At 46.0% G+C, this 25,793-nt stretch overlaps 1 protein-coding gene across 10 annotated transcripts in view; it reads left to right on the top strand.

Annotated features, from left to right (window-relative positions):
• The window catches only part of MAP3K13 (mitogen-activated protein kinase kinase kinase 13), a 71,833-nt gene that overhangs the window by 40,466 nt on the left and 5,574 nt on the right, over positions 1-25,793 (top strand). For all 10 annotated transcript variants that reach the window (XM_086844373.1, XM_086844371.1, XM_086844370.1 and 7 more), the window contains 11 exons: positions 5,771-6,345; positions 12,564-12,747; positions 12,897-13,088; positions 13,926-14,084; positions 16,890-17,048; positions 18,408-18,516; positions 19,102-19,211; positions 20,351-20,467; positions 20,941-21,078; positions 22,058-22,787; positions 23,927-23,997. In XM_086844373.1, coding sequence (XP_086700499.1) covers positions 5,844-6,345; positions 12,564-12,747; positions 12,897-13,088; positions 13,926-14,084; positions 16,890-17,048; positions 18,408-18,516; positions 19,102-19,211; positions 20,351-20,467; positions 20,941-21,078; positions 22,058-22,787; positions 23,927-23,997 — 2,471 coding nt within the window. In that variant the 5' untranslated portion in view covers positions 5,771-5,843. The remainder of the gene's footprint in view (positions 1-5,770; positions 6,346-12,563; positions 12,748-12,896; positions 13,089-13,925; positions 14,085-16,889; positions 17,049-18,407; positions 18,517-19,101; positions 19,212-20,350; positions 20,468-20,940; positions 21,079-22,057; positions 22,788-23,926; positions 23,998-25,793) is intronic.

Genomic DNA, 25,793 nt, shown 5'->3' with positions numbered 1-25,793 from the left:
TTTCTCCTCAGCCAGGCTTGCTTGGGACATGCAAGGTGCCAAGCAAACCTGCAGCTGGCTCTGCACAGAGCCGGAATTCAGCCGTTATGGATATTTCTTGGCTGGTACGTGGTGCTATTTTTGTCATTGTCAGAAAGGGTTCAGGCCACAGAGCTAGACAGGGTTCTCTTTCTCACTGGTACAACCACAGACAAAAGGATATCACAACTAAAATCACTTTTCCAGAAATTATGTGTCCCTGTTTTTGATAGATGGAATATATTGAGTAAAGGCTGAATTAAATCATCACGAACTCAGGCTTTGTTGTGATAACACAGATTACATTCAACACAGTTACATGTCTGTGGTCTCATGTGCTTAATGCCCATGACTATCTTAATATTCTATTAACATTTTAAATTTATGATGATTATGATAGTCGTGAGCCCTAAGCAGTTGCTACCACATCACTCAGGTGAGGATTATAGTGTCTGCAAAAGAAAGTTGTCTTATGTTGAGTTGGCATCCAAATATTTATTGGAGAGAGGAAGTAAAAGTATGTGTTCAAGTCAGGATTCTTCAGGAGGTGCAGGAGTACTGTAGTGTTTATCTGACATCCTGAAGGAGCAATGTAAAGCACAAAAAAGCCAGCGTGATAAGACTTCACTTTCTCAGGTAAATGTGCTGTTTGTTTATATGCAAAAATATAAACAGAGCTATGGCAGTGACAGAAAATCTCAGCTGGGTCAGATGAAGAATTTTCACTTGTTTTATCAGCAATTGATTATGTTCTGGTAATATAATTGTAATATTTAAAGATAAAGCTGGGGTGTGGCTTTCATGTGGGTGTGAGATGGGAAGAAATGTTCTTCCTTGAAGGAGCAATGTGTCTTGAGAAGATTGATGGCTTAAAATCACCCAAGTTTTTGCCTTGGGGTACTCCATAGTTGGCTTAAAGGTTTGCCCATAGCCTGGGCGGGGTTATACCAAATTAATGTGAGCAAGCTTCATTGTGTAGTTTCTTATTTTTACAACCTAACAAAACAGATAATGTAACTTTAAAAAATGTAGTGTAATTAATTAATGTAATAATGTAACTTAAAAAAAAAAAAAATTGATGCTCCTGAAAACAGTTTGCCTTTTGGTGATGTGTAACCCATTCTCCATTAATGAATCTACTTTTACTTTTTTGTTTTCAAAGCAACCATGCAAAACACAAGCCTGTATTCCAAGTAATGTAAAAAGTGTGGCAGAAGAGGAGTATCTGATCCACTCATGTAACATTTTCTTCATCAGGAGAACAGGAAAAGAAAGTCTGTTGTAATCCTGTGTAGTAAAACCACATGGTTCAAACCCCAAAGGTCAGAAGTGACAACAAAAGCTCTGGGACTTGCCAATTCAGCAGCTCTCAGTTGTTCCTGTGCTGGAGTTGTACAGTGATGGGAGAGGACTGTGCATCAATCTGTTGTAAAAATTCCTTGTAGAATTTGAGAGAGAGAGAGTCACAAGGAGCAGGAGAACGTGATGTCTGTGCTTTATAGACACGCTTTTTGTGGTTTTGTTAGCTTTTAGAACATTTTTAAAGCATTGTCACAAGCCACTAGTTGAGATGATACATACATAAATTCCAGTCATGTTGTCAGTGAGGAAATGTGTAATTACCTTGTGCCTGCTGTAGCCAGGAGGAAATCACACTGAATACCAGGAAAAAGCAAGGGGACTACAGGGTTTGGCTGTAAGTAGTGATCTGGGCAGGAATCTCCTCTGTCTGTGGTAGTTCCATGTACCAGCTGGATAATATCTGCCAGAAGCTGTTTCAGCCCCTAAACATGGATCAGACAATTGCTTTTATCCCCTTTGCATGTTGGAAGTGCAAGCAGAGATTATGCTTCACTGGCTAAGATAGAAATAGCATTCAAGGAAGCAAACTTGGTGTTACTGGATACTTGGGCTGTCAGGAGACTGAGCAGTGGCCTCTGTGCCTACATCACCTTTCCAGTACACTGACTTTTTGTTTGGTTTGGTTTGTGTGCTGTATCTGGAATGCTGTGTCTGATTTGCCACTCAGTCTTTAGCACAGCTCTTTAATGGAGAAACTTCAGTAATGGTTCACAGAAGGCATTGTGTTAACTCAGCTGCAAACCTGGCCATTGCTTTGACACTCTTACGAATATTGAACTTGTGTAGGCAGCCACTTGCTTTGGTGGCTCTGGGGGGGTGTGAGGACCCCCAGAGTGGATGGCTGTTTCCAGGGACAGGCACATTACCAGGCAAGGTGAGAGTGTACCTTGGTAGCTGATCCATCCTCTTGGTGGTTCAAGTAAACTTTCACTTTTCTATAGTTTCAAACTGAATTTTGGGCTGTCCGACATGTTGAGGTACAGCCTCACTCTTCTGAGAAGAGGTGCATTTCATGCTGCTCTTGTCTGGGGGCGGTGGGATTTTGCCTGGAAAAAATACTTTGCACGGAAATGGAGTAATTTATGAGAAGCTGTGATCGTACAAAATTACACCGAGCCTTGAATTTCCTTCCAGTCAGAAGAGAAATTTGTTAGTGCAGAGTGCATGAACTCATCAAAACAGTTCAAATCCAAGGGTCTGCCTTCAAGTCTGTGTGTGCAGCAGCACTTTGTGAAGTCTCAATCTCTTAAATATGCACAGTCCTCCCACACATGGAGCTTCCAGCTTTTGACTGGGAGGCTGCTGCAGCAGGAGCATCACTTGGGTAGAAATAGCACCGCCCTTGGCTATGCCTTTCCCTAGAAAAGGTAAAAATGCACATGCAGAGCACAGACATGGGATCCCAGGCTGGCTTATGTTGGAAGGGACTTTAAAAATCATCCAGTTCCAACCTCCTGCCATGGGCAGGGACACTTTCCACAGTCCCAGGTTGCTCCAAGCCCCATCCAACCTGGCCTTGGACACTTCCAGGGATCCAGGGGCAACTTCTGCCAGGGCTTCCCCACTCTCACAGGGAGCAATTTATTATTATCTAATAATTATAAATTTATTATCTAAACTAAACATGCCCTCCTTCAGCTGAATTCCATTCCTCCTTGTGCTGTCACTGCATACCCTTATGAATGCATCCTGAATGTATGGATGTCTGGATATAATGAAAGCTCAAACTTTCAGGAAAATGCTTTTGTTTGCCTTTTCTTTTATTGGGAAGAGTTCAGCATGAAAAATCTCAGTCTTTTGGTACTATGACTAAAAGAATAGTGGCAGCATGACAGTAAAACTTGGAAGATGCTTTTCTTCCCTTGTTTCAAGAAGATGGTGAGATCTAAACCAACCTATTTTCATTGGATTAAATCACATTTCGCTAAGGCAAGAGGTTGCACAGTGCAGAATTTACTGCAATAGAAGAGAATTAAAAAAATTAATTTCCCCCAACAAGTCAGCACTGAAGTAGTGTGGCAGAAATCACCTTCTCCCCCTCCCAGGGTTTCTGCACCATTTTGCTTCAAATTGGCTTGATAGGTAGTTTTTTAAAAGAAGTTCTATTGTTTCATGCTCTCCAAACAATGAGTTTGCTACACCTCTGAAAATCAGGCTGCTTATGTAAGGGCCTAAATTCGTCTGTATCATGCCAGTTTGAAAGTAATTCCATAACTTTTATGTGCCTTCTCTCCCCATGAAGCACATACAGGGGCATGTAAAGTGTCAGGACATGGTGCCTAAAGGCTTTTTTTTTGTTTGAAACATCTCAGTGTTGGAGAAGGCAATTTGATCTGGGAAAACAGACCTGATATCTCCAAGTCTGGAGCTTTGTTCTTGGCTGAGCTATGTAGTGAGGAGCCACTCATTCCCTGTTAAATTTCCACGATCAAACATTCTGGAGGCAGAAAACTAAAAATGTGAAAGCAAAGCCTTACACACTGTAGTAGTGTACTCTTGAGAGTCACATAACAGCAAAGTTATTTTATTCTCCAAGTCTGATTTAATCCTTAATGCACTTTCCAATACTTAAATTTGAGATATTTTGGGACACTGTTAACTCACATTCTAGCCTTTACATTTGGGTTTCTTGCAGGACACGTGGCTGATGTTTTATTTGCATTGCTTAATATTCTACATTTAGAATATTAAGCAGACTTTAGATATTAGAAAAAAGCAGATATCTCTCTAGGAACATTCTGCTCTTGTTTAAACACTCACTCCCTGACTTTAGGTAATGAGCAGAGGCTGTGCCCAGGAACACTTGAGTTGAGCTGGGCCTGGTGTTTTCCTGAAATTCTGTTCAGATCTGAAGCATGTTCTTACCAATAACAAAATCTGCAATAATATAACAACTGCTGCTAGTAGTATTTGTACTATGAGGTCGCACTGCAGCTTCCCACACTTGTGAATTGGTCATGGTAATGCTGGTCACTGGCAGGTCAGGAATAACCAACTCTTCAGCTTCCCAAATGAGTCTGCTTCAGCTCCTGTACTGGTTTGGGCTGTGCTGTGGCCTCTGCCTTACTTGCTGTTTTGCTTTCTTTTAAACAACAAAGTTTTCAGCCTAAATAAAGCTTTTCTGCAAACCCCATGTGATCAGGCAGGATACAGGAAGGTAATCCAGGTTCCTGGCTGTTCCTGTTAGCTGCTGGAGAAGGGCTGAAGCCCAGGGCGGGAGCTTTTCACCCTGCAGGATGAAGGGCTTATCTCTCCTCTCTGCAGTGACCTCATCCTGAGGAGCTATGGCACTGAGCTGTTCCCTTGCCATTGGCTGTGTCCTGCCTGGCCACCTCTTTCTCCCTTCCAATGGCTGTTTGCAGAACCTGGAAATTTGTACCTGCTATAACTGATCTTACTTTTTAACAAAATACTTCCTGTTAAGGCCTTTTTATTTTTACCCCACTCTCAGCGTCTTCTGGAATTTAAAACTGGACTTTGTTCCATGTTGCAGGCTGAATTCACTTAATTACTTGTGGCCCAGCATTAGAGCCTGCTGTTTCAGAAGGGACTATCCCAAAGCTGTTTTTGCAGTGGGCAGCATGACCCCCAGCAGTCAACCTGGCTCTGTGGGAAGGTGGCACCAGCATGGGTCATGGAAAAAAGACCTCTCAGTAGAGCATGGAGCGAGAGATGGTGGCACTTCTGAAAAGGGATCCCAGCTCTTGTTTTATGTGCACCCTCCCAAAAGCTCATACCAGGTTGAAGTGGAGAGCAGTGGCGGGAGATCAGCAAGGAAGGTCTGCTGTTCTGTGAAACTCTCCAAGTTATACTTGCTTACGAGGGCGATATGCATGTGCTTAGAAAATTGAACGTATCTTGCCATAATGGACGTGGAGGGTGAGTCAAAGGTCTGGGATGGTCATAACTAGGTGGGACTCTGAGGGAGCAGCCATAAACCATCCCTTGGTGGAATCAAGGTACCTGTATGAAAGGGCTCTGTTTCTCTAACTCTGTCTCGAGAGTTTGCAGAGGGGTCCTGAGCTTGTGGGCTGTTCCAGGCCCAGGAACACTGGTGGGACTCAAACCATAGCTAAGCTGGGGCCAGCTTCAGCCTGATAATGCTATAGGAACTCTCTGCAAAGAATCTTTCACGACTTTGACCTTTAGGCTCTTGTTTAAAGTTGTGTTGTTTGTTTACTGGGCAATTCCTGCAGTAGGTTACCGAGAGTATTACCTGAGTGGAGTTTCTGTTGGAACCATTTATATTTTTTTTAGGGCAGTAATTATTTACTAAGTATCAGCGGCTGTCTGGAAAGTCTGGTTAATTATCAGCCCACCTCAGTGAAACTGCACGCAGTGAAAATACTTAAATAAAAAATTGAAGTTATTCTTTTTCCTCTTGTTTCAGGTACTGGGCCCACATGTCACATGTGAGTTGTGTCCTACAAATGCTCTGAGCACCCCTTCGGGCCGTCTCCTTGATGCACACTCACGGCATCATGGCCAGCACTCAGGAGCGCCTGAGCCTGTCTTCCTCTCCCAACTCCATCGGCAAAGCGTTCTGTGAGGACAAAGACTTGGGGAGGTTCCCCGACGAGCACCCCACAGCCGGGAGCCACGCGTCCCCTGAGCTGCTGGAGGACGTGCGGGAGCGGGGCTCGCTGCCGGCCGAGCTGCTGGAGGGTGTGAGCAGCCCGGGCACGGCGGCCGTGCTGACCAGCATCAGCGAGGACGCCCGCGACCAGTTTGAGAACAGCGTGCTGCAGCTGCGGGAGCAGGACGAGCCCGAGCCGGGGCTGCCGCAGGGCACGCGCAGCCCGGGGGACGGCGACACTGGTGGTGCCACCGATGATGTGAAGGTCCAGTTCAACCGGACGGGCAGCGGCAGCGGCGGCTTCCTCGAGGGGCTCTTCGGGTGCCTGCGGCCCGTGTGGAACATCATAGGCAAGGCCTACTCCACGGACTACAAGCTGCAGCAGCAAGGTAAGAGGGAACGGCCCGCTTTGGGGTGAGGTGAGGCAAGTCACCCAGGGCTCTTCCCCAGCTCTCCACGTGGCCGTTTTGGTCTTGCCCAGCCCTGTCACAGGTTTCCAGGGATAAATCCTGCGCTGTAAGGCCAACATCCATTGTGTGGCAAAGGCGGCTCGTGAGGGAGTCAAAGCTGCCTGTTCAGCCCCGTGGCTTGGACCATACTGACAAGGCCTGAATCTGAACGGAGCGTGGGGATGAGAAGGAATTGTGTTGAATTTCTTGGTACAGTCCCTGTGTTAATTTCTGGAGGTTTTTTATGCCAGATGAAAAACACAGACATAGGCACTTCCACTTCAGAACCTCGAGGTAAGGGATGTCCCCAGTTGACCACCAAATAGCAGGAGTATCGCTTCTCTTTTTAAAAGACTTCTATTTCTTTTTATTCAGGAGTATTATTCCTCTTTAAAATATCATTTAGTACTCGTCTTTCCAGAAATATCTTCTTTAATATTTATACCTTTTCCATTTGGATGTGTAAGCGTAAATGTGTAAGTGTATGTGAGTATAAATACATATAAAATCTGTAGCTTGAGAATAAGTGATGTCCCAGTTGACTGCATATATATCTATATATCTATCTCTATATATATCTTTAGGGGGTACTGAAAGGTAAAGAGCAGAGTATGCTCTGCTGTTGGTGTCTGATTTCTCCCCTAGCACAGGGGGAGGGAGGTGGCAGATGGGAAAAGAACAAGCTGTCATTAGAATTAAGGAGCTGAAATGGTTGAGGCTTATGGAAAATGGGAACAGCCTGGCCACCGCAGTACCATGGGGCAAAGTCTCCTTTGAGCATCACGCAGTGGTAATCAGATGGCTTTTTGGCACTGACAAATTATAAGATACAAGGTCAGAAACCTGTCTGAGTGGTTCAAATCTAAACCCCAGAGGGATGGGGAGCAGCTCCTGATATGAGGGAACAGAGCTGTTAAATAACATGTTAGATGAATTTGCCTTGAGATCAGCTTTCTAGAGTCAGTTGTTTCAGCGAGCAGGAAGTGTACCTCTGCATTCCAGGTGCCTCCTGAGCAGCAGCCCCCTGTGCAAGGGTTTGCTTGGTTTGAAATTCTCTGGCACAGTTGGTTCTGTTTCGTTTGCATGTTGTAAATTCGGTGTGTCACATGTGGTTCAGACTATAAATAAAAACAGTGACAGGAAGTTCCCTAGGGGATTAAGGCTACTGGGGTGATTGCACAAGGGGTGAACAGTTTTGAAAGGGGCTGTCTGGGTGGGGAGTCTCCCTTGGGAAGGGAAAGGAGGAAAGGAGGTTCTGAGCAGTTGGATGACATTCAGAGCAGGCATTGGTCAGTGTCTGTGTGACAGTGCTTTGGGTTGGATGCTCAGTGTTTGTAAGTGAAACTAAAAATTTCTGAGGAAAGGCTGCCGATGCAGAATGGTAGTGGCCGCTCCCAGCAATTCTCTGTGTGTCCCACACCTGTCCCCACTGCTGGCTCTGAGCCATCCTGTGCTGGTGTGTCCCTGTCCCCTTGGAAAGGAGGCTTTGGGAGAGCGGCCTGTGAGACAGAGAGATCCCATTTCCCATATAACTGGGCCAGCAGATGCACTGGAGAGCACAGTGCAATCTGTGCTTTGGTGGCCCACAGGGGACACTCGCTTTTGTATGGAAGTCATCAAACTAAAAGATTGAAGCAGTAACGAATGAAAAGGAGCAGCTGAGAGCAGTACTGGGGCTGGAGGGTGCACACAGAGCTTGTTCCTGTGCACAGTGTCTAGCTGTGTTGGGAGCATGTTCAGAGCCACACATCCAGGGGCACTCTGCTGTTTGCTGCTGGCATCAGGCCCTTCTAAAAGAGCAGATTTGAACTGGCTACAGATGTGGTAAGGCTGAGGATTAACTGGGATCAGCTATATGTATACTGTGTGGTTGAGCTGCATTTTCAGTGTCTTCACTGTTGCAAAGGGGAGTGAAAAGAAGATTTTTTTCAAAATGTTATTATTTTTTTCTTCTGGAGCTGCTCAGTTGTCTGGCTCTGATGACATCTGTTACTCTGGTGACAGTACTACATTTCTATTACTCAAGGATAAATCTTTTCAAACTGCTTCTGTGCTGAAACTTGAGGATTTTGTGAGAATATTCATGTTCTCTTTTCCAGATGATCTCATTCTTGCTTCTTACCACCAGAAAATCATCTTTGTGTGCATTTCATCAGCTACATACAAGCCAGCAGTTCAGTAACTGATGTATGTGATTATTTTTATTTTTGCTGTCTTTTAGCAAGAACACAGAGGATGCATGGATTGTGTTTGTGCAAGTGATGTGTGGCTGAGGAAATGTCTGGGGCTCTTTCAGCAGCAGGGAGAGGATCGTGGTGGCTTTACATTTCCCTGGGAGCTGCTTTACAGCTTTGGGCTGGTGCCATGGGTCTGTGCAGACCATTTCCCCCCTCCCCTTCTTTATCAGACAACTACTTAAAGCCTCATCCAGGAGTAATCCTCTGTGTTGGGCTGAATCAACAACAGGGGTAGGAGTCCAGTTTGGATCTGGAGCCATGTGGCTTTCCAGTACTTAAAGAGGGCTTATAAAAAAGAGGGAGAGCAACTTTTTACATGGGGAGGTAGTGATAGGGCAAGAGGGAATGGTTTTAAACTAATAAAAGAGAGATTAAGATTAGATGAGGAAGAAATTCTTCCCTGGGAGGGTGCTGAGGCCCTGGCACAGGGTGCCCAGAGAAGCTGTGGCTGTCCCTGGATCCCTGTAAGTGTCTTAGGCCAGGCTGGATGGAGCTTGGAGCAACCTGGGATAGTGGAAAGTGTCCCTGCCCATGGCAGGGGGTGGAAGGGGATGGGCTTTAAGATCCCTTCCAACCCAAACCATTTTATGTTGCCTGCAGGTGCTTCATGGTACTTTTTGCTGCTCCCTGGTATCCCTGCCCACCTGCTTTGGCTGTCCTGCAGGCCCATTCTTTGGGGGCATGGTGGTGGTGTTGTGGTTGCAAGTAGTAAAAGACAAATAGGTTTCATGTCCTTGAGCCCATATTGCCTGGGAAGCTTTGGCTTAGTGAAAGAGGGAAAAGGTAAGAAGAGCTTTTACACGATTCTGCATTATCTTGTTGAAATTACTGCTTGAGTGTCCTTCCTGACACCCAAATGGTCAACAGGAGTGGTGTGCTGCTCTCAGAACACACCTGGGCAGAATGTTGGTCAGCTGGGAACTGCTGCAGGCTCTCTGCTGGTTGATCAAGTGATGCCAATCCCTGCTTGGTGAGGAGTCATCCTTCAGGGAATGTCTGCTTTTGTATTGTTCAGTGCCAGCTGATTATCTGAGGTTTAAGTACTTGCGGTTTGACCCATAAAATCCCTCCCTCCTATGATTTTCCAGTTGTTTACCCGGATTTCTAAAGGCTGTTGAGGAGTGCTTTCAGGGACACACACTCAGTTCTTTAATTTACATCTATCAGTTATTTAATTGCGATTGTGGGGACTCCAGCACTTTAAAGCAAGACTTGTTTGTGTTTCCTAGAGACTCATTAGACTTCCCAGCCATTTCCTTTGGATTAGAAGCTGTCTCCAGGAGCTGCTTTCACCTTCCCTTTCACAAGTTGTGTGTTTACCATTATTGTGAGGGTTTTTGTGTGTACCTGGAGAGCAAGGTGCCCATTGGAGGGTGCTTGTGTTGAGGGGGTCTGTGTAAACCAGAGATGCTTCTTGTCACAATGCCAGTGCTGGAGAGCAGCCAGTGCTGGGAAAAACTTCCTCCAAATAGATTGGTTCAATGGCTCAGGCTGCTCCTGCGTTTCTTCCCCATGGGAAATAGATTCTCATCATTCTACTCAAATGGTTCTTAATCACCTCAGAAACGCAAGTTCTTGCGCAATTCCTGCTCCTATTACTTAAATTTATTTAGGGGAAGTATCCCACTGGTTTCTTAAGGCCCAGAAGAGTCTGACTACTGCACTGTATGTTACCTATGGTTTGGCTCTTTGTTCTTCTTGATATTCCCAAATATGTGGGATATTTCACTGTCACTACGTGGAAACCTCTTTCTGGAATTGTGCCCCTGACAATCAGGCTGCAAATGGGATATGAGAGAGCATCTATGCTTCAAAATAAACATGAGATGACTCTGCAGAAAGAACCACATGAACTTTTGCTTACTTTGTTTACAGTCCCTCTAAGCCTTTACCATTGCAGAGGGAATATTAGAGGAAGGTAATATTACGTGGTAGGGAGTATTAAGAGCAAACTAAGGTTCCAAGGTGATACAGTTATTCATTACTGCTCACAAACTGTAGATGCTTCATGGAAATGAATGCCAGTGTTCTGTGTCCTGTACAGGAAAGACAGAATTCCCACAGGTAAGGATGGAGAGAGACTTTGGACAACAGGGAATGGCTTCCCACTGCCAGAGGGCAGGATTAGGTGGGATACTGGGGAGAAATTCTTCCCTGTGAGAGTGGGGAGGCCCTGGCACAGGGTGCCCAGAGAAGCTGTGGCTGCCCCTGGATCCCTGTAAGTGTCCAAGACCAGGCTGGATGGGTCTTGGAGCAACCTGGGATAGTGGAAAGTGTCCCTGCCCATGGCAGGGAAGGAACTGGACGAGCTTTTAGATCCTTCTCACCCCAGGCCATTCATGATTCTATGAAAGGAACAGCTATTTCAGTACAACAGAATAGTTTCTATGTTGCCCATATGAAAACACTGTTCATCAACATGCACAAAAATCACCTCTATTTGTCACCTCCTTTCAGAAGGGATGCATTTGTGACTTAAATAGAAATACAGATTTTCTTGATTTAAGTATGAATGAATGAATTTTATTAATTATCCAATAATTTTCTTTTTTAAAAAATCTTTGAGTGTTTAAATATCCAGAAACTTTAATGCCAGTTTATGTTTAAAGCTGCAAGCAGTTCCATGAGTATGGAAAATAGCCTTGTATCTGTGAAGGAACATGTGCTGGGGGTTGAACTCTGCCCTGCCAAGGTGGAGGGAATTTCTGCTGCGGATTTGTGGTTTCAGTTCAGTGAGCAGAAGGAGCGCTGGGGTCTGGCTCTGGTGGAGAGCTGCTTTCCCATGGCCATGCTGGGGGAGAGCTTGCTCAACAGGAGACAGCAGCCACTGCCTGCCTGTTGCATCAATGATCCCAGGGAAAGCCTGGAAGTGGGATCAGGCCACAGGCAGTTGGGATATACAAGTTTCCTTTCAGTGATAACAGTATCTATAACAGACACTAGCATAATCCCAGCTGCAACCCTGGGAACATCCCAAAGGCTCTGAGTCTGGATGAGAGGAGGACACACTTTGTAGTCATGTGAAACAGAGATCTGTACAGGTGTGACTTCCTTTTATTTCAGAAATCAGTGGGTTACTTGTTAGGTTTGCAGCTAAATAATTTATTCTCCAAACTTCGATCTTTATTGAATTACAGTAAATAAACAATTGCCTGCCTTTTATCCTGCTGCTTGTGAGATTTGAGGTAATTTCAAGGTGACTGACAGGGAACAGGGCTTTCTGTTCAGATGGGTGCAGCTCTCTTGAAGCAGCTTATACAGTGCCACTGGACCACTCCAGCATTACCCCTACAAATGTGTGTGGGTACCGAAGAGGAGGAATTACTTAAGGTTGTTTTTCCAGTTTGACATTGATATACATGATGTTGGTGTGGGAAGGACCTATTTCTGTGCCTGCTGCTGTGGTTGATGTGCTTTGTGTTGCCTGTCTTGGTAGTTGCTGCTCGGTGTTTTGCAGCCTGCCACCTCTGACTTTTATTTCCTATTTTTGTTTATTTCAGGTAGTGAAAAAGACACTCAATATTTTTTATATCACTTGTGAATGTTAAATGTTTCTTCTAATCTATGCTTTTCAATGGAGTCATGCACTTTGTTCAGTGTTGGAGTAGATCTCCCAGAATTGCCAGTCCAGGGTCCCTGTTACAGTCAGTTGCTGCCTGCCAAGCTGGAGTGGCTCACACAAGTGTTTAGCAGGGAGGTGAAAAAGCAGCTGGAAGGATGGGAATGAGCAGGCTAGAGGTGGCTGGGATGGCTGAAAGGGTTGTTGGAGCACATGTGGTGTGTGCCTCAGCTGTACCAGGAGTAGATGTCACCTACTCCCTCCAGAAGAGCCCATGCTGTGGCACAATTGATGGCAGGTGCGCTCTGACACTTTCACTGTCTTGACCTTTTCCGTTATCCCATTTTTTTGCCTGTGCCCAGACACGTGGGAGGTGCCATTTGAGGAGATCTCGGAGCTGCAGTGGCTGGGCAGCGGGGCACAGGGAGCCGTCTTCCTGGGGAAATTCCGAGCAGAGGAGGTGGCCATCAAGAAAGTGAGGGATCAGAACGAGACAGACATCAAGCACCTGCGGAAGCTCAAGCATCCCAACATTATCGCCTTCAAGTAGGTTGTGACCCTTGTCAGCTTTATCCAGGCAAGAGCCGTTTGCTCAAGTTCTCTGGGAAGGTTTTTTCCATCCAGGAGCTAAGCTGTTTCTTAGTGGTGGTCCAGCTGTCTGTCTGCTGCTCCTCACTGTGTGTTCTCTTTGACAGGGGAGTTTGCACCCAGGCCCCGTGCTACTGCATCATCATGGAATACTGTGCCCACGGGCAGCTCTATGAGGTCCTGCGGGCTGGCAGGAAGGTCACCCCGCGGCTGCTAGTGGACTGGTCCACGGGAATTGCCAGTGGCATGAACTACCTGCACCTCCACAAAATCATCCACCGAGACCTCAAGTCACCAAAGTGAGTATCAGCTGCTTAAACATCCCTTAGTTTGGGTTCCTCAGGTCACCAAAGTTACACATCCCCCAGCTGTGGTTCTTCACGCCATCGAAGTGACTCAGATGCTTAAACATCCCCCAGTTGGGGCTATTTTTAATTTTTCTTGAGAAATAATTAAAAGTTTGGTCAAGAGGCTCTACTATTTTTTCCCCCATATTGATTCAAAACTAATGAGAGTGAAACTATTGCAGCTTGTTGACACTCAACAAGAGTGGAAATTTTACCAGTATCTTTCATGATAAGTAGCAGTCAGGAAATATTTAATGATTTGATGATACCTGGTCTTTTTAAAAAGTGGGATATTCTGTTGCCTTCTGCCTTTTTATTTTTCCTTTTTATTCTACTGTTAATTCCCTGGCTTTCTAGAGTGTGTCTTCCTTATTTCTAGGTTGCTTTCTGACTAAAATGTTTTGGCTTCTTTATATTCTTATCCCCTAGATGTTTATTACTTCTTTAGTCTGTGACAGTGCATTAAGATAATGCTTTTAGATTATTTACAGCACAGTTTAAGGTACAGCTTTGCTTCTAGATCCTCAGTTACTTGTTAATTTGCAGTTTTATTGAGATTGATTTTTGACTCATAGCATTAAGAAATGCATTTAAGGCACAAAACACAGCCACCCAAAAGAGAGTGAGAGCTTTTACTGGGGAAAATACAAAAGCTTTTCTTTTGTACTGCACTTGTGAGCAGTGTGGCTTCATCAACAGGTTGTGTTGCTTAAGAAGGGATTACTCCAGTGGCTGTTGTGGTGCAAGAAAAATCACAGAATGCTGACTTCTTTTTTTTCCCCTCTCCAGTGTTTTGGTTACACACACAGATGCAGTAAAGATTTCAGATTTTGGTACATCTAAAGAGCTCAGTGATAAAAGTACCAAAATGTCCTTTGCGGGGACAGTGGCGTGGATGGCCCCGGAGGTGATACGGAACGAGCCTGTCTCCGAGAAGGTGGACATCTGGTGAGTCGTGTTCATGGGCAAGAACCTTCACCTTCTGTTCAGTCCCTTGGTTTCCCAGCACTTCCCATGTCCTTTCCTCGTCCTGTGCCTGAGCATGGTTTGCTCTGTGGTGGGCTATTCCTTTTTCCTTCTGCCTGGTGCCCTGAGCTTTGGTGGGCTCTGATGGAAAGGGAAATGACACAGGTGTGCTGGCTGAGTGCTGACCTGCAGCTTCCAGCTAAAGATCAGTGCAGACAGTCTGTGTCTGGCAGGAAGCAAATGCAGAAATTGTTCTCTGTGTCGTTATTCAGCTGAGAATTTTCTCCTAGTGCTGTGCTCAGGGCCCCCTCAGCAGCCTCCACAGCCAGGGTGGTTTTCCATCACTTCTGGCCCTCTTCAGGGCCATGCTGGGCCTGTGAGGAGTTCCCTGCTCTGCTGTCCACACCCTTGTGCTTCCTGCACACCAGGCTGGTTGTTGTAGGGGCAGCCCCAGGATTACAGTCCAGTGAATCCAGTCCCAGATCCAAGAGGGAGGAAACCAGGATAGGTTGTAAGAGTTTTGGAACCTGTTTCTATTGTTGTGGAACATCTCTGTGTCCAAAGGCACACAAGGAATGGTTCAGTGTCTGTGCTGTTAAAAACGCTTGAGAGGGCTCGGCCTTGGAGTTCCTTTGGGAAGCCTCTCCACGGGTTTCAGAGCCCTCAAGGGAACTGCATCTCTGTTTCTGCCTCATTATTTCTGCATATTCAATGTCAGTAGCCAGGACAAATGCCCTTGTCCTTGCTTTACAGCCAGGAGGGATTTTGCTTCCTGTGGTTTTTCAGCTTCAGATGCTGTCCCTTCCCTGGCAGGGCAGGGAGCTGCCGGACAAAGCCGCGGGTGATCCAGGGTGCAGTGGAGTCAGGAGCTGCTGCTGGAGGTCTGGCTCGGGCCTGGGCTTGGCCTGAAGGGCAAGATTTCCTGCAGGGAAGGTGGTGTTATCTGTGGTGTCCAGCTGCTCTTGTGCCTGTGGTGTCCACTGTGTTTATTTTAGGTGTCCAGGTCACAGCACAGCCAGGTCCTCTGGGAGGAGCACTTGGTTTGTTCTGGAAAGAAAACACACCCAGCATTTGTCTGCTGAACCCCTCCCTTTGAATCACAGGACTGTGAGGACGAGTGGTGCTGGATTTCCACCCTTGGCTTTCTGTCCTTTAGAGTGGTTTATGTTCAGGGATATTTCACAGAACATCTTATCCAATGAACCCTTTGCTCCTTCCTTCAGTGACTTGGTGTTGCTTTTTAGTGCCAGTTCCTCTGGAGTTCATAACAGTGGTGATTGCTCAGACTCTCCCTTGCCATCCATTCCTCCTTCAAGATGAATAAAAATGATGTTCATGAATGCTGCCAACAAATGAGAACAATTCCTGAGCTGCTTCTATGTCTGCTCTCTCTCATCCTAACAGCATGCAGAAAAATAAATCTATAATCTTATCAGGAGTCTTGGAAATCCTTTGTCAGTTCTTAGTCATAACAAATATGAAACCAGATGAGCTTTCCATGGTAGTTTGTCCAACCTTCTGGATCCCTGCTTTCCTGCAGCCCACAAAAAAGGATTTTGAGGCGAGAAATATTCAAATTCTGCTTGTTTGTTGCTTTATTTTTCTTTACACATGACTTGAAGTCAATGGGCTTTAGAAGTGGAGTGTTTTTCACATGAAGTTGTTTCCTGACTGATGGTTGTTCAGATCTGGTAGTTTGTCCCTTAGAAGTTCTTCTGTACTGAATAAAAGCACTGGATTATTGGTACAAGCCAGAGGGACCCTTCTCACCTTCCACCTGGCTGTAGTCTCCAGCTTGGAAGGGTCAGTGTTCCACAGGAGAATGGGACAGTGGGGTAAGGTGGTGTCTGGCATGGAAATGGAGATGGTTGTGCCTCACCTGTGTCACAGCCCAGTTGTTGATGTGCAGTAACAGTGGTGGTGGTCCTCAGCAGCATTTTGTTTACCTCTGTACTGACTGGTTTGGTGTTTCTTTGGTGTTTGATCAGGTGATGATTGTATACAAAACAAATGTTTGCTGTTAAAAATTAAGGTTTTGGTTCTTTCTGGTAACTTCACTAAGGACAAGAAGCAAAGTGAGTTTTCTTACCTATATCTTTCGGATCCTGTAGGAGGTTCTTTCCCTGACTGAGTTCTCTTAATTAATTATTTTTTGCTTTACTCTTCCTTTCTTCAGAACAAAAGGAATATCAGATGAGACCTCATGTGCTTTTGGTACTGACAGTTATGCAAGTAGCATTTGTTTCCTAATTTCTGTGGTGCAGTAGTTGTAGTGCTGAGTCTCAAACCTTGAAACTCTTACCTGGGACTACAGGTAACAGCAGAGGGAGCCTTTGGTTAGGGAAAAGAAAAGAAGACCAGTTAAATGAAATGTAGAAAAGCCACAAAACCTTTGTTGTGTTGTCCCTGTAAGACACTTGTCAGTCTGTGCAGTAGTCAATCATCTGTTCTTACCAGCAAGAACAGTTCAAAGTCTATCTGAGAGTAGACTTTGGAGTATTTTCATTTAACAGGAGCAAGACTTAATCTGTACATAAAATGATCTTTAAAATCTCACCAAGAAGCAGGAAAGAGTGGGTGAAAACCAGTGTGGTTTTGTGCTCAGCTCAGTTCTGGAGCAGAGGAGTTACCTGGTGTGTTAAAAAACACTGTTGCATCTGCTTGCAGTTTTGGACCAGACATTCCTATTTCCCTGTTTTGCCCAACAAACTGTTTTTTGAAGCTCCAGATGTTTCTGTTAACAGCTTTTGTGTGAACTCGATTTCTCCTGGCTTATTTCTTCATCAGGTCGTTTGGGGTGGTTTTGTGGGAGCTGCTCACGGGAGAGATTCCCTACAAGGACGTGGACTCTTCGGCCATCATTTGGGGAGTGGGCAGCAACAGCCTCCACCTTCCTGTCCCTTCCACCTGCCCAGATGGCTTCAAAATCCTCATGAAGCAAACCTGGTAAGAGCCTGCACCCCATACAGCATAAACCTAGGGCTGGCTCCCAGCAAAACCCATGAAAGTCAGGGCGCGAATTTGGAGCCTGGAGCAGAGGGCTCTTAGATACTCTCACACTTGTCCTGAGAACAACAAGTCTTAACATTTTGGATTCTACTTCCTTGTGGCAGCAGGCCTGGACCCCAGGACATCTTCAGGAGCCTTCACAGAGGGTGTTGATTTGCTGTAGCAAAGTAGGGGATAAAAAGTGTCTCTGTGGGAAGAGGAGCTGGAAGGAAAGTAGGGGTAAAATTCCTTGAGGCCACATCCAGAGTGAAGGAAACTGATTTTTTCACTCAGAAGAACGCTTGAAAGCAACTGGCTTTTGGACTGGACAAAGAGGAAAAACAACCTTTCTGTCTGGAGCACAGATTTTCCAGGTTCAGATATGGAAAATGCTTTCAGCTTCCTCTGTGTACCAGATTAGAATTTAAATTCTTTGTCTTGGGTTTCACATTGATGCTTTGTCTTTGTAATTACATCTTGACACAGTGTAAAGGATCTTCCAGCATTTTCCCAGTCCGTGGATTTTACCAGCCATCCTCCCCATGGCACAAAGGGGACAGCGGGCCAGAGCACGTGTGGATCTTTCCCTGTGGCTGTTTACCCTGAGCTGCAGCAGGCGGGCTGTGGCAGCTTGTGCAGCTCGGTACAAATGAGCACCTGCAAACACTTGTATCCCCACCTAGTGGAAGGAGGTGGTTGGCAGGGGAAAGGAAGCTCAAGAAGCTGCTCTTGCTCTCTGCAAGGTGGATTCAGTCCTGAAACTCAAGTGCTGGTCCTTTTTCTCAAAAATCCAAACGTTTTTGTATTTTTCTGTGATCTTTGGGGCTGTTCAGTGCATTGCAATACTCAGGCATGTGCTGTGTGACAACTCAGACCTTTAGTGCTTAGAAGCACCCTGAATGCAAGTTTTCATTTCTACTAGATCTAGTCTTCTCATTACAAAATTTGGAAATTGATGGGACAACAAACCAAAGTATGTTTCTTCTTGACAAGCAAGTTAGGATAGAAACTGACACTGTTGCTATCTTTCACCTTGTTACATTTTCTGGGCTTAAACATTTTGCACCCCTTTTGTTTCTTCAGAGTGGGTCACCACAAACCACTTCTAGCACAATTAAATTGTATTCAGCAAAAGAGAAAACGATAAAAGCTCCTTTGCTCTAACCTGTCAGCTGCTTGGTTCAGAGAATAGGATCTAGTGAAACCTTTCAGAAGGGCAGGAGAGGCTGGCAGTGCCCATCCCTCACCCAGAAGGGCAGGAGAGGCTGGCAGTGCCCATCCCTCACCTCACCCCTGGCTGTTTCTGTTTCGTTTCAGGCAGAGCAAGCCCCGGAACCGCCCGTCCTTCCGGCAGACACTGATGCACTTGGACATCGCCTCTGCTGATGTGCTGGCTACTCCTCAGGAAACCTACTTCAAATCCCAGGTAACTGGGGAAAGACTGTAGCCTGTGAGTGCTGGAATTAGCTACAAGGATTCGATTTTGGAGGGCGGATTGAGTAGAGAAAATCTGGATCCATGATTTCAGTTTGATTCTTGGGGAGGAGCAACCTGGTGGATATTTGAAAATGTTTTACCCAAACTTTTCCAAGCTGAGACTCTGCTCCAGGAGCCAGGGCTTCAAGGGGCAAATAGAGTATCACTCTAGACAGGCATCATCATGGAGCTTTCTAAATTATGAGTCTTTCTACTTATTTTCACCGCCAAAATTAAAGGAAATTGTTCTCTTAGGACAAGAAGAGCTCTAGGAATTAAAAAAAGTATTTCTTAGAGAATGCAGATATGTTTTAAATTCTCTGTTTGGAGCACAAAATTGTAAATACCATTTGAAAATGCTGGCACTACATGTGCTGCAGTGTACCAACCAAAATAATTCAGCTAACAAAAATAGATTCTCAACGCAAAGCTGTAATTTTCTGCAGACATGAAGAGCATTGCCCAAGAGTTTTTCAATGGCGCACCTACAGATCCCAATTCTTTGTAAATAGCTAAAAGTAAATTGCTTTCCTAGGCTGAATGGAGAGAAGAAGTGAAGAAACATTTTGAGAAAATTAAAAGTGAAGGAACTTGTATCCACCGGCTGGATGAAGAATTGATTCGCCGTCGAAGAGAAGAGCTGAGGTCTGTTCAAAGTCTTCTGTGTTTACTGTTCACTTTTCCCATCCAGCCTTCCTTTCCCAGTTAAATGAGCCCTCAGCTTCTCCTCACAGGGATTCCTGCTCCAGCCCCTGACGCTTTTTATTCTCCTCTTGTACTGAGGTTCCCAAAACAGGACCCAGTATTCCTGGTGGTATAAATTTGGGCAGCCTAAATTTCTTGTGAACCCAGAAACCAAAATTCCCATGGGCATGGCCTAGGCCATGAGCACTGCTCAACTGATGGGAAGCTGAAGAGAAGCAGTGAGAACTGTCGCTGTTCTTGGGCAGTCTCAACAGTTTGCTCCAGACAAGGTGGCAGAGGCTTGTGTGTTTCCCAGGGAATATTTGTGCCTGAGAGTTGGTGTTTGTGATAACTGCACTGAAGCAGATACATTTATCTCGGTGGGAAATCCATCCCGGGTTTGGCTGTGAGCTTTCTCTGCCCTGATACTTTCTTTGGGTTAGTTATTCCAGAGGAGTGAACATACTTCATATGAACAGCCCACTGAAATGCATTTTGAACATTAAACCAATTTAAAAATGAAAGCAGAAGGTTTATTTAAAGAAGGGAAAGTGTTTCCTCTGGTGATACAGATTTGCAAATACAGTTGACAGAGAAACATAAAACTCTAAGAAGCAGTTCTGTGTCAAACCAATTACCTTGCCTGGGTAATTTGATGCAGTGGTTGTTCAGTGTTCCCTGTCTCCAGGGAGCTTTGGGTGGCCAAGTCTTTCAGCTGGAGCTGTGGGGACACCCTGCTGATAATGAAATACAGACACATGACTTTCCTGTTTCTGCAGAGGCTGGTTTAGCCCCTTCTCTGTGCAAACAGGCTGATCAGGGCTTGGCCAGAGGGCTTCTGGGTGCGTGTGAGGCATTTGCAGCTCTTCTAGGGAGGAGTGTTGCCACTCTTTCAGGGCTGTTGAACACTTTCTAAACCATTTATTGCTGTGTCAGGCTCTAATCAATCATCATTCACTGTTAGCTGTATCCGGGATTCTGTGCGGTACAGCTGACAAATTTGACTTTCAAAAGGCTTTTTCCTAAAGCACCTGTACTTTTCCTTTCTCTTCTCTTGGCCATGGAAGTCAGACTGGAATAAAGCCTTTTCTGCCTTTCAGACATGCATTAGATATCCGTGAGCACTACGAGAGGAAGCTGGAGCGAGCCAATAACCTGTACATGGAGCTCAGTGCTATCATGCTGCAGCTGGAGGTGCGGGAGAAGGAGCTCATCAAGTACGTGTCTGGGATTGGTGATATGCATGTGTCAGTTTGCACACAGCAGAGCACAAACAGTGCTTCATTTCTAAACTGGATAGTGGCACTTGTAGATTTAGTGTCCCCTGACAAACTACAAAGGTTAGGGAATTGCTGTTGAGCAGGGAGAGAGGTCCCTTCAGAGTGAATTCCTGCAGACCACTGTCAGCGGTTACTGACTTGGAGAAAAGCATCTTCTCATTTGGTGCTGGCATCCGTTGGCCCATGTGTGAAGGGAGTGACAGTGCTGCTCCTGGACTGTTTGCCAGCGCCTTGTCCCTGCTGCATGATGGCTGCAGAAGGAATTTAGAAGTGTCTGTGCCCTTTCCCAGCAGAGCAGTCGGGCATGCAGCGTTTTCCTTGTAGAGCCAGTTCCTGTCCAGTGAGAGCAGCAGGTGGAGAGACAGACAATTGATGTGGTTTTCTTTTTTTGTCTTTCCCTGATGTTTCAGGAGGGAACAAGCAGTGGAAAAAAAATACCCTGGGACTTACAAACGCCACCCAGTCAGACCAATAATCCACCCCAACACAGTGGAGAAGTTGATGAAGAGGAAAGGGGTCTCCCATAAACCAGGCAGCCAGACCAAACGGTGAGAAGTAACAACCCAGTCCTGTGCCAGAGCCAGTGGTAGATCCCTACTGGGCAGTTCCTTCCCTTTGAGCCTGATGAAATGCAGGGTACAAAGGGGTTTCTTGAGCCTGGTCTAATCCTCAGAACCATAATTGTTTAATTATCTTAAGGTGAAAGGGATGAATTCTGCCATCCCTACCACCTGGGCAGCTCTCTGGAGCTACAGAATCACGGGATATGTTGGTTGAATGAATGAATTGTTGGTCCATGTGATTTTTGAGCAGATGATGGTCCTTGGACAGGAGGTATCTCTTGTGTTTTCTCAAATTCCTAACTGTCCAAGATCATCCTTTACTTGTATGGGAATAAGCAGGGCAAGGGATTGTGGAAATCAGGCAGGCCTCAGGAAGGATGGATTCATTGTTGAGGAATTAATTTGGGATTTGAGATTTTGGAATTCATGCTGTCCTTTCAGTTATTTCTCTTCTGCATGACTTTGAGATAGGGAGATTATGTTTTTTCTAGAGGAGTTGTCTTAGTCTTTACATTTTTGGGGATTTCCAGGAGTTAGTCCTGATTACCAGTGAATAATCACTTCTGAATTAATATCCCCACATGGCTCTTAGATGAGCAGCCTGATCACCACCATTGTACATGCACAGAGTGAGAGCCATGCTCTGCCTCAAGGTCCTGGGAGGGAGCTATTTTGGGAGAGAACATCAAAATAAGAGCGGAAAAAGAGAGCGTGTGACAGCTCTTGGAAAAAGCAGCAAGATGGGAGTGTAGAGCAGGGTGGGCTGAATGGAAATGGCATTGAGTGGAGAGAATCACAGGGACCAAAATGCAGGAGTCAAGCAGCTGAAGGGGAGGGCAGCCTGTAGATTTTAGGAAGCAAGAGAGCGTGCTTTTGGCTCCAGCTGCCTCTTCATCCTGGCTCTGGGCTGGTGTCACTTCTTTGTTTGTGGCTTGACATTTAACTTCTTCTCCCTGTCACCCAGGCCAGATCTGCTGAAGTCAGAGGGCATACCCAGCACAGAAGCAGCATCCAATGGCTCCCCAGTCTCAGGAAGTCCCAAGATGTCAACCCTGAGTGGTAAAAGCCGGTACCGCAGCAAGCCTCGGCACCGCCGGGGGAACAGCAAAGGCAGCTACAATGAATTTGCAGGGATCTTGAAGAACCAGCCAGCGCAAGACGATGCCCCCCAGCCTGGCACTCCCCACCCTCCCCACATCCCCGGAGTGCCACAGCAGCCCGGCCACGGGCCCCACGGGCAGCACTCGCGGCTGCACGCCCACGGGCAGGACATTGCCACCTGCGCCAACAACCTGCGGTACTTCGGCCCCGCGGCCGCGCTGCGCAGCCCCCTCAGCAACCACGCCCAGCGCCGCATGTCCGGCTCCAGCCCCGACCTCATCTCCACCGCCATGGAGGCCGACTGCCGCCGCGGCCTGGACAGCAAGGACAGCACGGCTGAGCGCTGGGAGTGCTGCCAGGCCGATGCCTACGACCCCTGCCTGCAGTGCAGGGATGAGGACAGCGGCCAGGCACAGATGGCGTCTGTGGAACCAGGGGGGAGCCGCCCCCAGTCCCCAGCATCCGCGTCCCTCTACGAGAGCGCGCAGTTCATGGAGAAGCTGGAGGAGCAGGGCACGGTGGCGTCCGCCCTGGGCACTCCCCAGCACTTGGCTTCCTCAGGGCTGCCCTGCAAAGCAAGATCCCTCCAAAAGGTAAGGACAGAGCACTGGGCTTTGAAGATGTGGTTTTGGTAGGGCCTGGTTCTGTTATGTGCAGTTTTGCATTGGTTTGAATTGCAACTTGTTCTGCTGAATTTTTGATGTTGAAACAGTCTCAAAATGCTTTCAAGCCTTTCTCCAAAGGAAGGGATAAATGCGTTATTTAAATTGTTCTGTAATATTGCGTGAGAGTTTCTTAGAGAATCTGTAGTGCTGCTGTGTGTCTCAGGACAAAGATTCAACATTTGCCGTGGTCTTGAGGACATCCCTTTTGCTGCACTTGCTGGAAATTGTTCCCCTACACTGAAAGTCATAGCTCTCCTGTATTTTGTGAAGATTTTGCAAGAGTAAAAATGAGGTTATGGCACAGTTGTACAGAAGTAGCTCTTTGTTCCTCCTGCTTCCATCCAGATGGTGAGAGAAGTCTGAGTTTAAAGAGCATGAAAACTGGGCCTGGCTGGAAAAGTCAAGGAGAATAGCATAATTACCAGACCAAGAGTGTGGTTTGGCCCCAGTGTGAAGGCAGTAGTACCTTGTAGAACAAGGGGATGGGATGAGATAAATCTGAATGAGGGGCTCACAGGTTGGATAGGATAGAAGGAGGCTGTAAAGAAATAGGTGTGGGGGTAGATTTGGATGGGAAAAGGAAAATAAAAGGCTCTGTGCTCACTGAGGTATGAAATAAATCCCAAGTTCTCCTAGCTAGTGAAACCCATTGGCAAAGGCTGTGTCATCCTCCATTCTTTATTGATGAGCTGTGGTAGAAGAGGGTAAACCCAAGAGCACCAAATCTGCTCCATAATTTATGTGGCTTTCTATGTGATGCTAATTACTTTATTTGCTTCAATGAGAATCTGGAACATTCTGTACTCTGTACCTGCTAAAATACTCCAGTGTATTTCCTAGTCAGTCACGCCAGATTTGGGAATAGCAGCCTTGAGGCTGCCTGAAACAACCCCTGGTAGACAATATCTGAGTCAGCATTCCTGACACATAGGCTATTTTCTGGTCTAGATTCTTGCAGCCTGTAGATTTTTGCACTGTTTTGCAGTGACTTTGTCCTGGAGGACCAAGGGTCAGCCGTGTTTGAACTTCCCCAGACATTACACCTTTTTGTCCTTGTTTTCTGCCAGAGTGGGGATGAGTCGTCAGAAGAGGAGGAGGGCGAAGTTGACAGTGAAGTGGAATTTCCTCGTAGACAAAGGTAAAAGGTGAATTCACTCTAATCTCTCTTTGGTGGGACAAAACAGAGAATTCTCATAACAGCTGCACACCAGCATTGAAACTGGTGAAGGTGCTGGCAAAAGAACAGAATTTGGTGTGTCCCATCCACCCTCAGGTGATCCCTCATGTCCACTCGCTGTTCCAGCCCATCCTGAGATGTTGTCTCTGGCACAGCTTTCCTGCTTCAGGCTGTTTGCACTTGATAACATTATTCTGCCTCTGTAAATGAGCTGCTGCATCTGTTTCACCAGGATCAGACTTGGTGGATATGGGAATCCTTTGTGGGCTACTCCCAGTGTTGTTTATTAATTGTTACTACAGTGGGGAAAACTCCAGCCCAGCACCTTTGTAGCTGAATTCAGATAAGATTTCAGAGCTAAGTGACAACAGCAGATCAAATTTGATGGTGCTGCCTGTAAAATAAGACTTAGGGGAAGTGTTCCTACTAAAGCCTGGGGAACAGCAGGATTTGCAGTCCTGTGCTCAGGAAAGACATCATGGACTTGGTGCTGTAGCTTCATGAAAGTGGCTGGCTGCTTTAAGTGCAGGAGTGATCCACTAGGCAAACAGGTTGAAGGTTTGATTCAAAGGAGCAGAGAAGAAAATAAAATCTTGTCTCCTGTTGTGTGCATCCACAGCACACCTGAAGTTTAAATCCTAATGCCCCCTTCATTGCCTCAGCTCAAAAACCACAGTAAAGTTTGGAAAGGTACTGACAAGTGTGACAAGAGTAGTTAGGGATGGTTTCTGTAGAAGAAGAGATTAAACATGTGAAATGTTTCTCTAGCAGGAGAGGCAGCACCAGAGGTGCATGAAATTCTAATTTATGTGGAGAAAATAGACAAGGAATGATTCTTCACATTCATGTTAGGGGCAGCCAGTGAAGCAAATGGGACTTTAAAATGAGCAAAAGGAAGCGCTTTTTCCATCCAGAACATTTTCAGATGTGGAGCTCATTGTCAAGGTGTGCTGTGGAAATCAGACCATGAAGAGCTGTAAGTGCAAAATTTCTGGAGTGTGGATCTGTCAGCAACTGTTAGCATTGTCTTCTGGGTTTGAGCTTCTGCTTGGAAGTCAGATCTGGTGAATGGTACAAGCCAGGAAGAGATGCCAGGAGAAAGCAGGCTCTGTCTGTATACCCTGTTCTCATACTTCTCCCAGATTATACCTTCCTGGCTGGGGTTGCAGGCAGAATGCTGGGCTGGATGTGTTATGTGATTCATACAGTTCCTGTGTGATGTTGTTTCCTCTGTGATTTACTAACTTGGAAGAATAGGAGGACAAATTGCCTGTTTCATGTGATGCCCAGTTGTGGGTCTCCTGGCATGTTCCCTCAACTGATGTGTTGCCTCATTGGTGTTGAATTCTGGCACAAGGCCATTTCCATGGTCAAGTAACCATGAGCTTATTTCTTGAGTGGATGGTCTTAAACCCTGTCTGGCTTTTGAGATGGCTGCCAGGTGATGCAGGTATTCCCAAGTGGGTTAGCTTGAACTCACAGAATCACTGGGTTGGAAGAGACCTTTAAGATCATGGAGTCCAACTCATGCCCTAACACCTCAACTAAACCATGGCACTGAGTGCCACATCCAGTCTTTTTCTAAACACATCCAGGGATGATGACTACCACCTCCCTGGGCAGATAATTCCAGTACTTTATCAATCTTTCCATAAAAAACTTTTTCCTAACATCCAACCTAAATTTCCCTTGGCACAGCTTAAGACTGTGTCCTCTTGTTCTGTCAGTTGCTGCCTGCAGAAAGAGACCAACCCCAC

This window comes from Cyanistes caeruleus, chromosome 10, assembly GCF_971803275.1.
Source record: "Cyanistes caeruleus chromosome 10, bCyaCae1.hap1.1, whole genome shotgun sequence".
NCBI classification, from domain to species: Eukaryota; Metazoa; Chordata; class Aves; order Passeriformes; family Paridae; genus Cyanistes; species Cyanistes caeruleus.
This window is presented reverse-complemented; position numbering and strand designations above follow the sequence as displayed.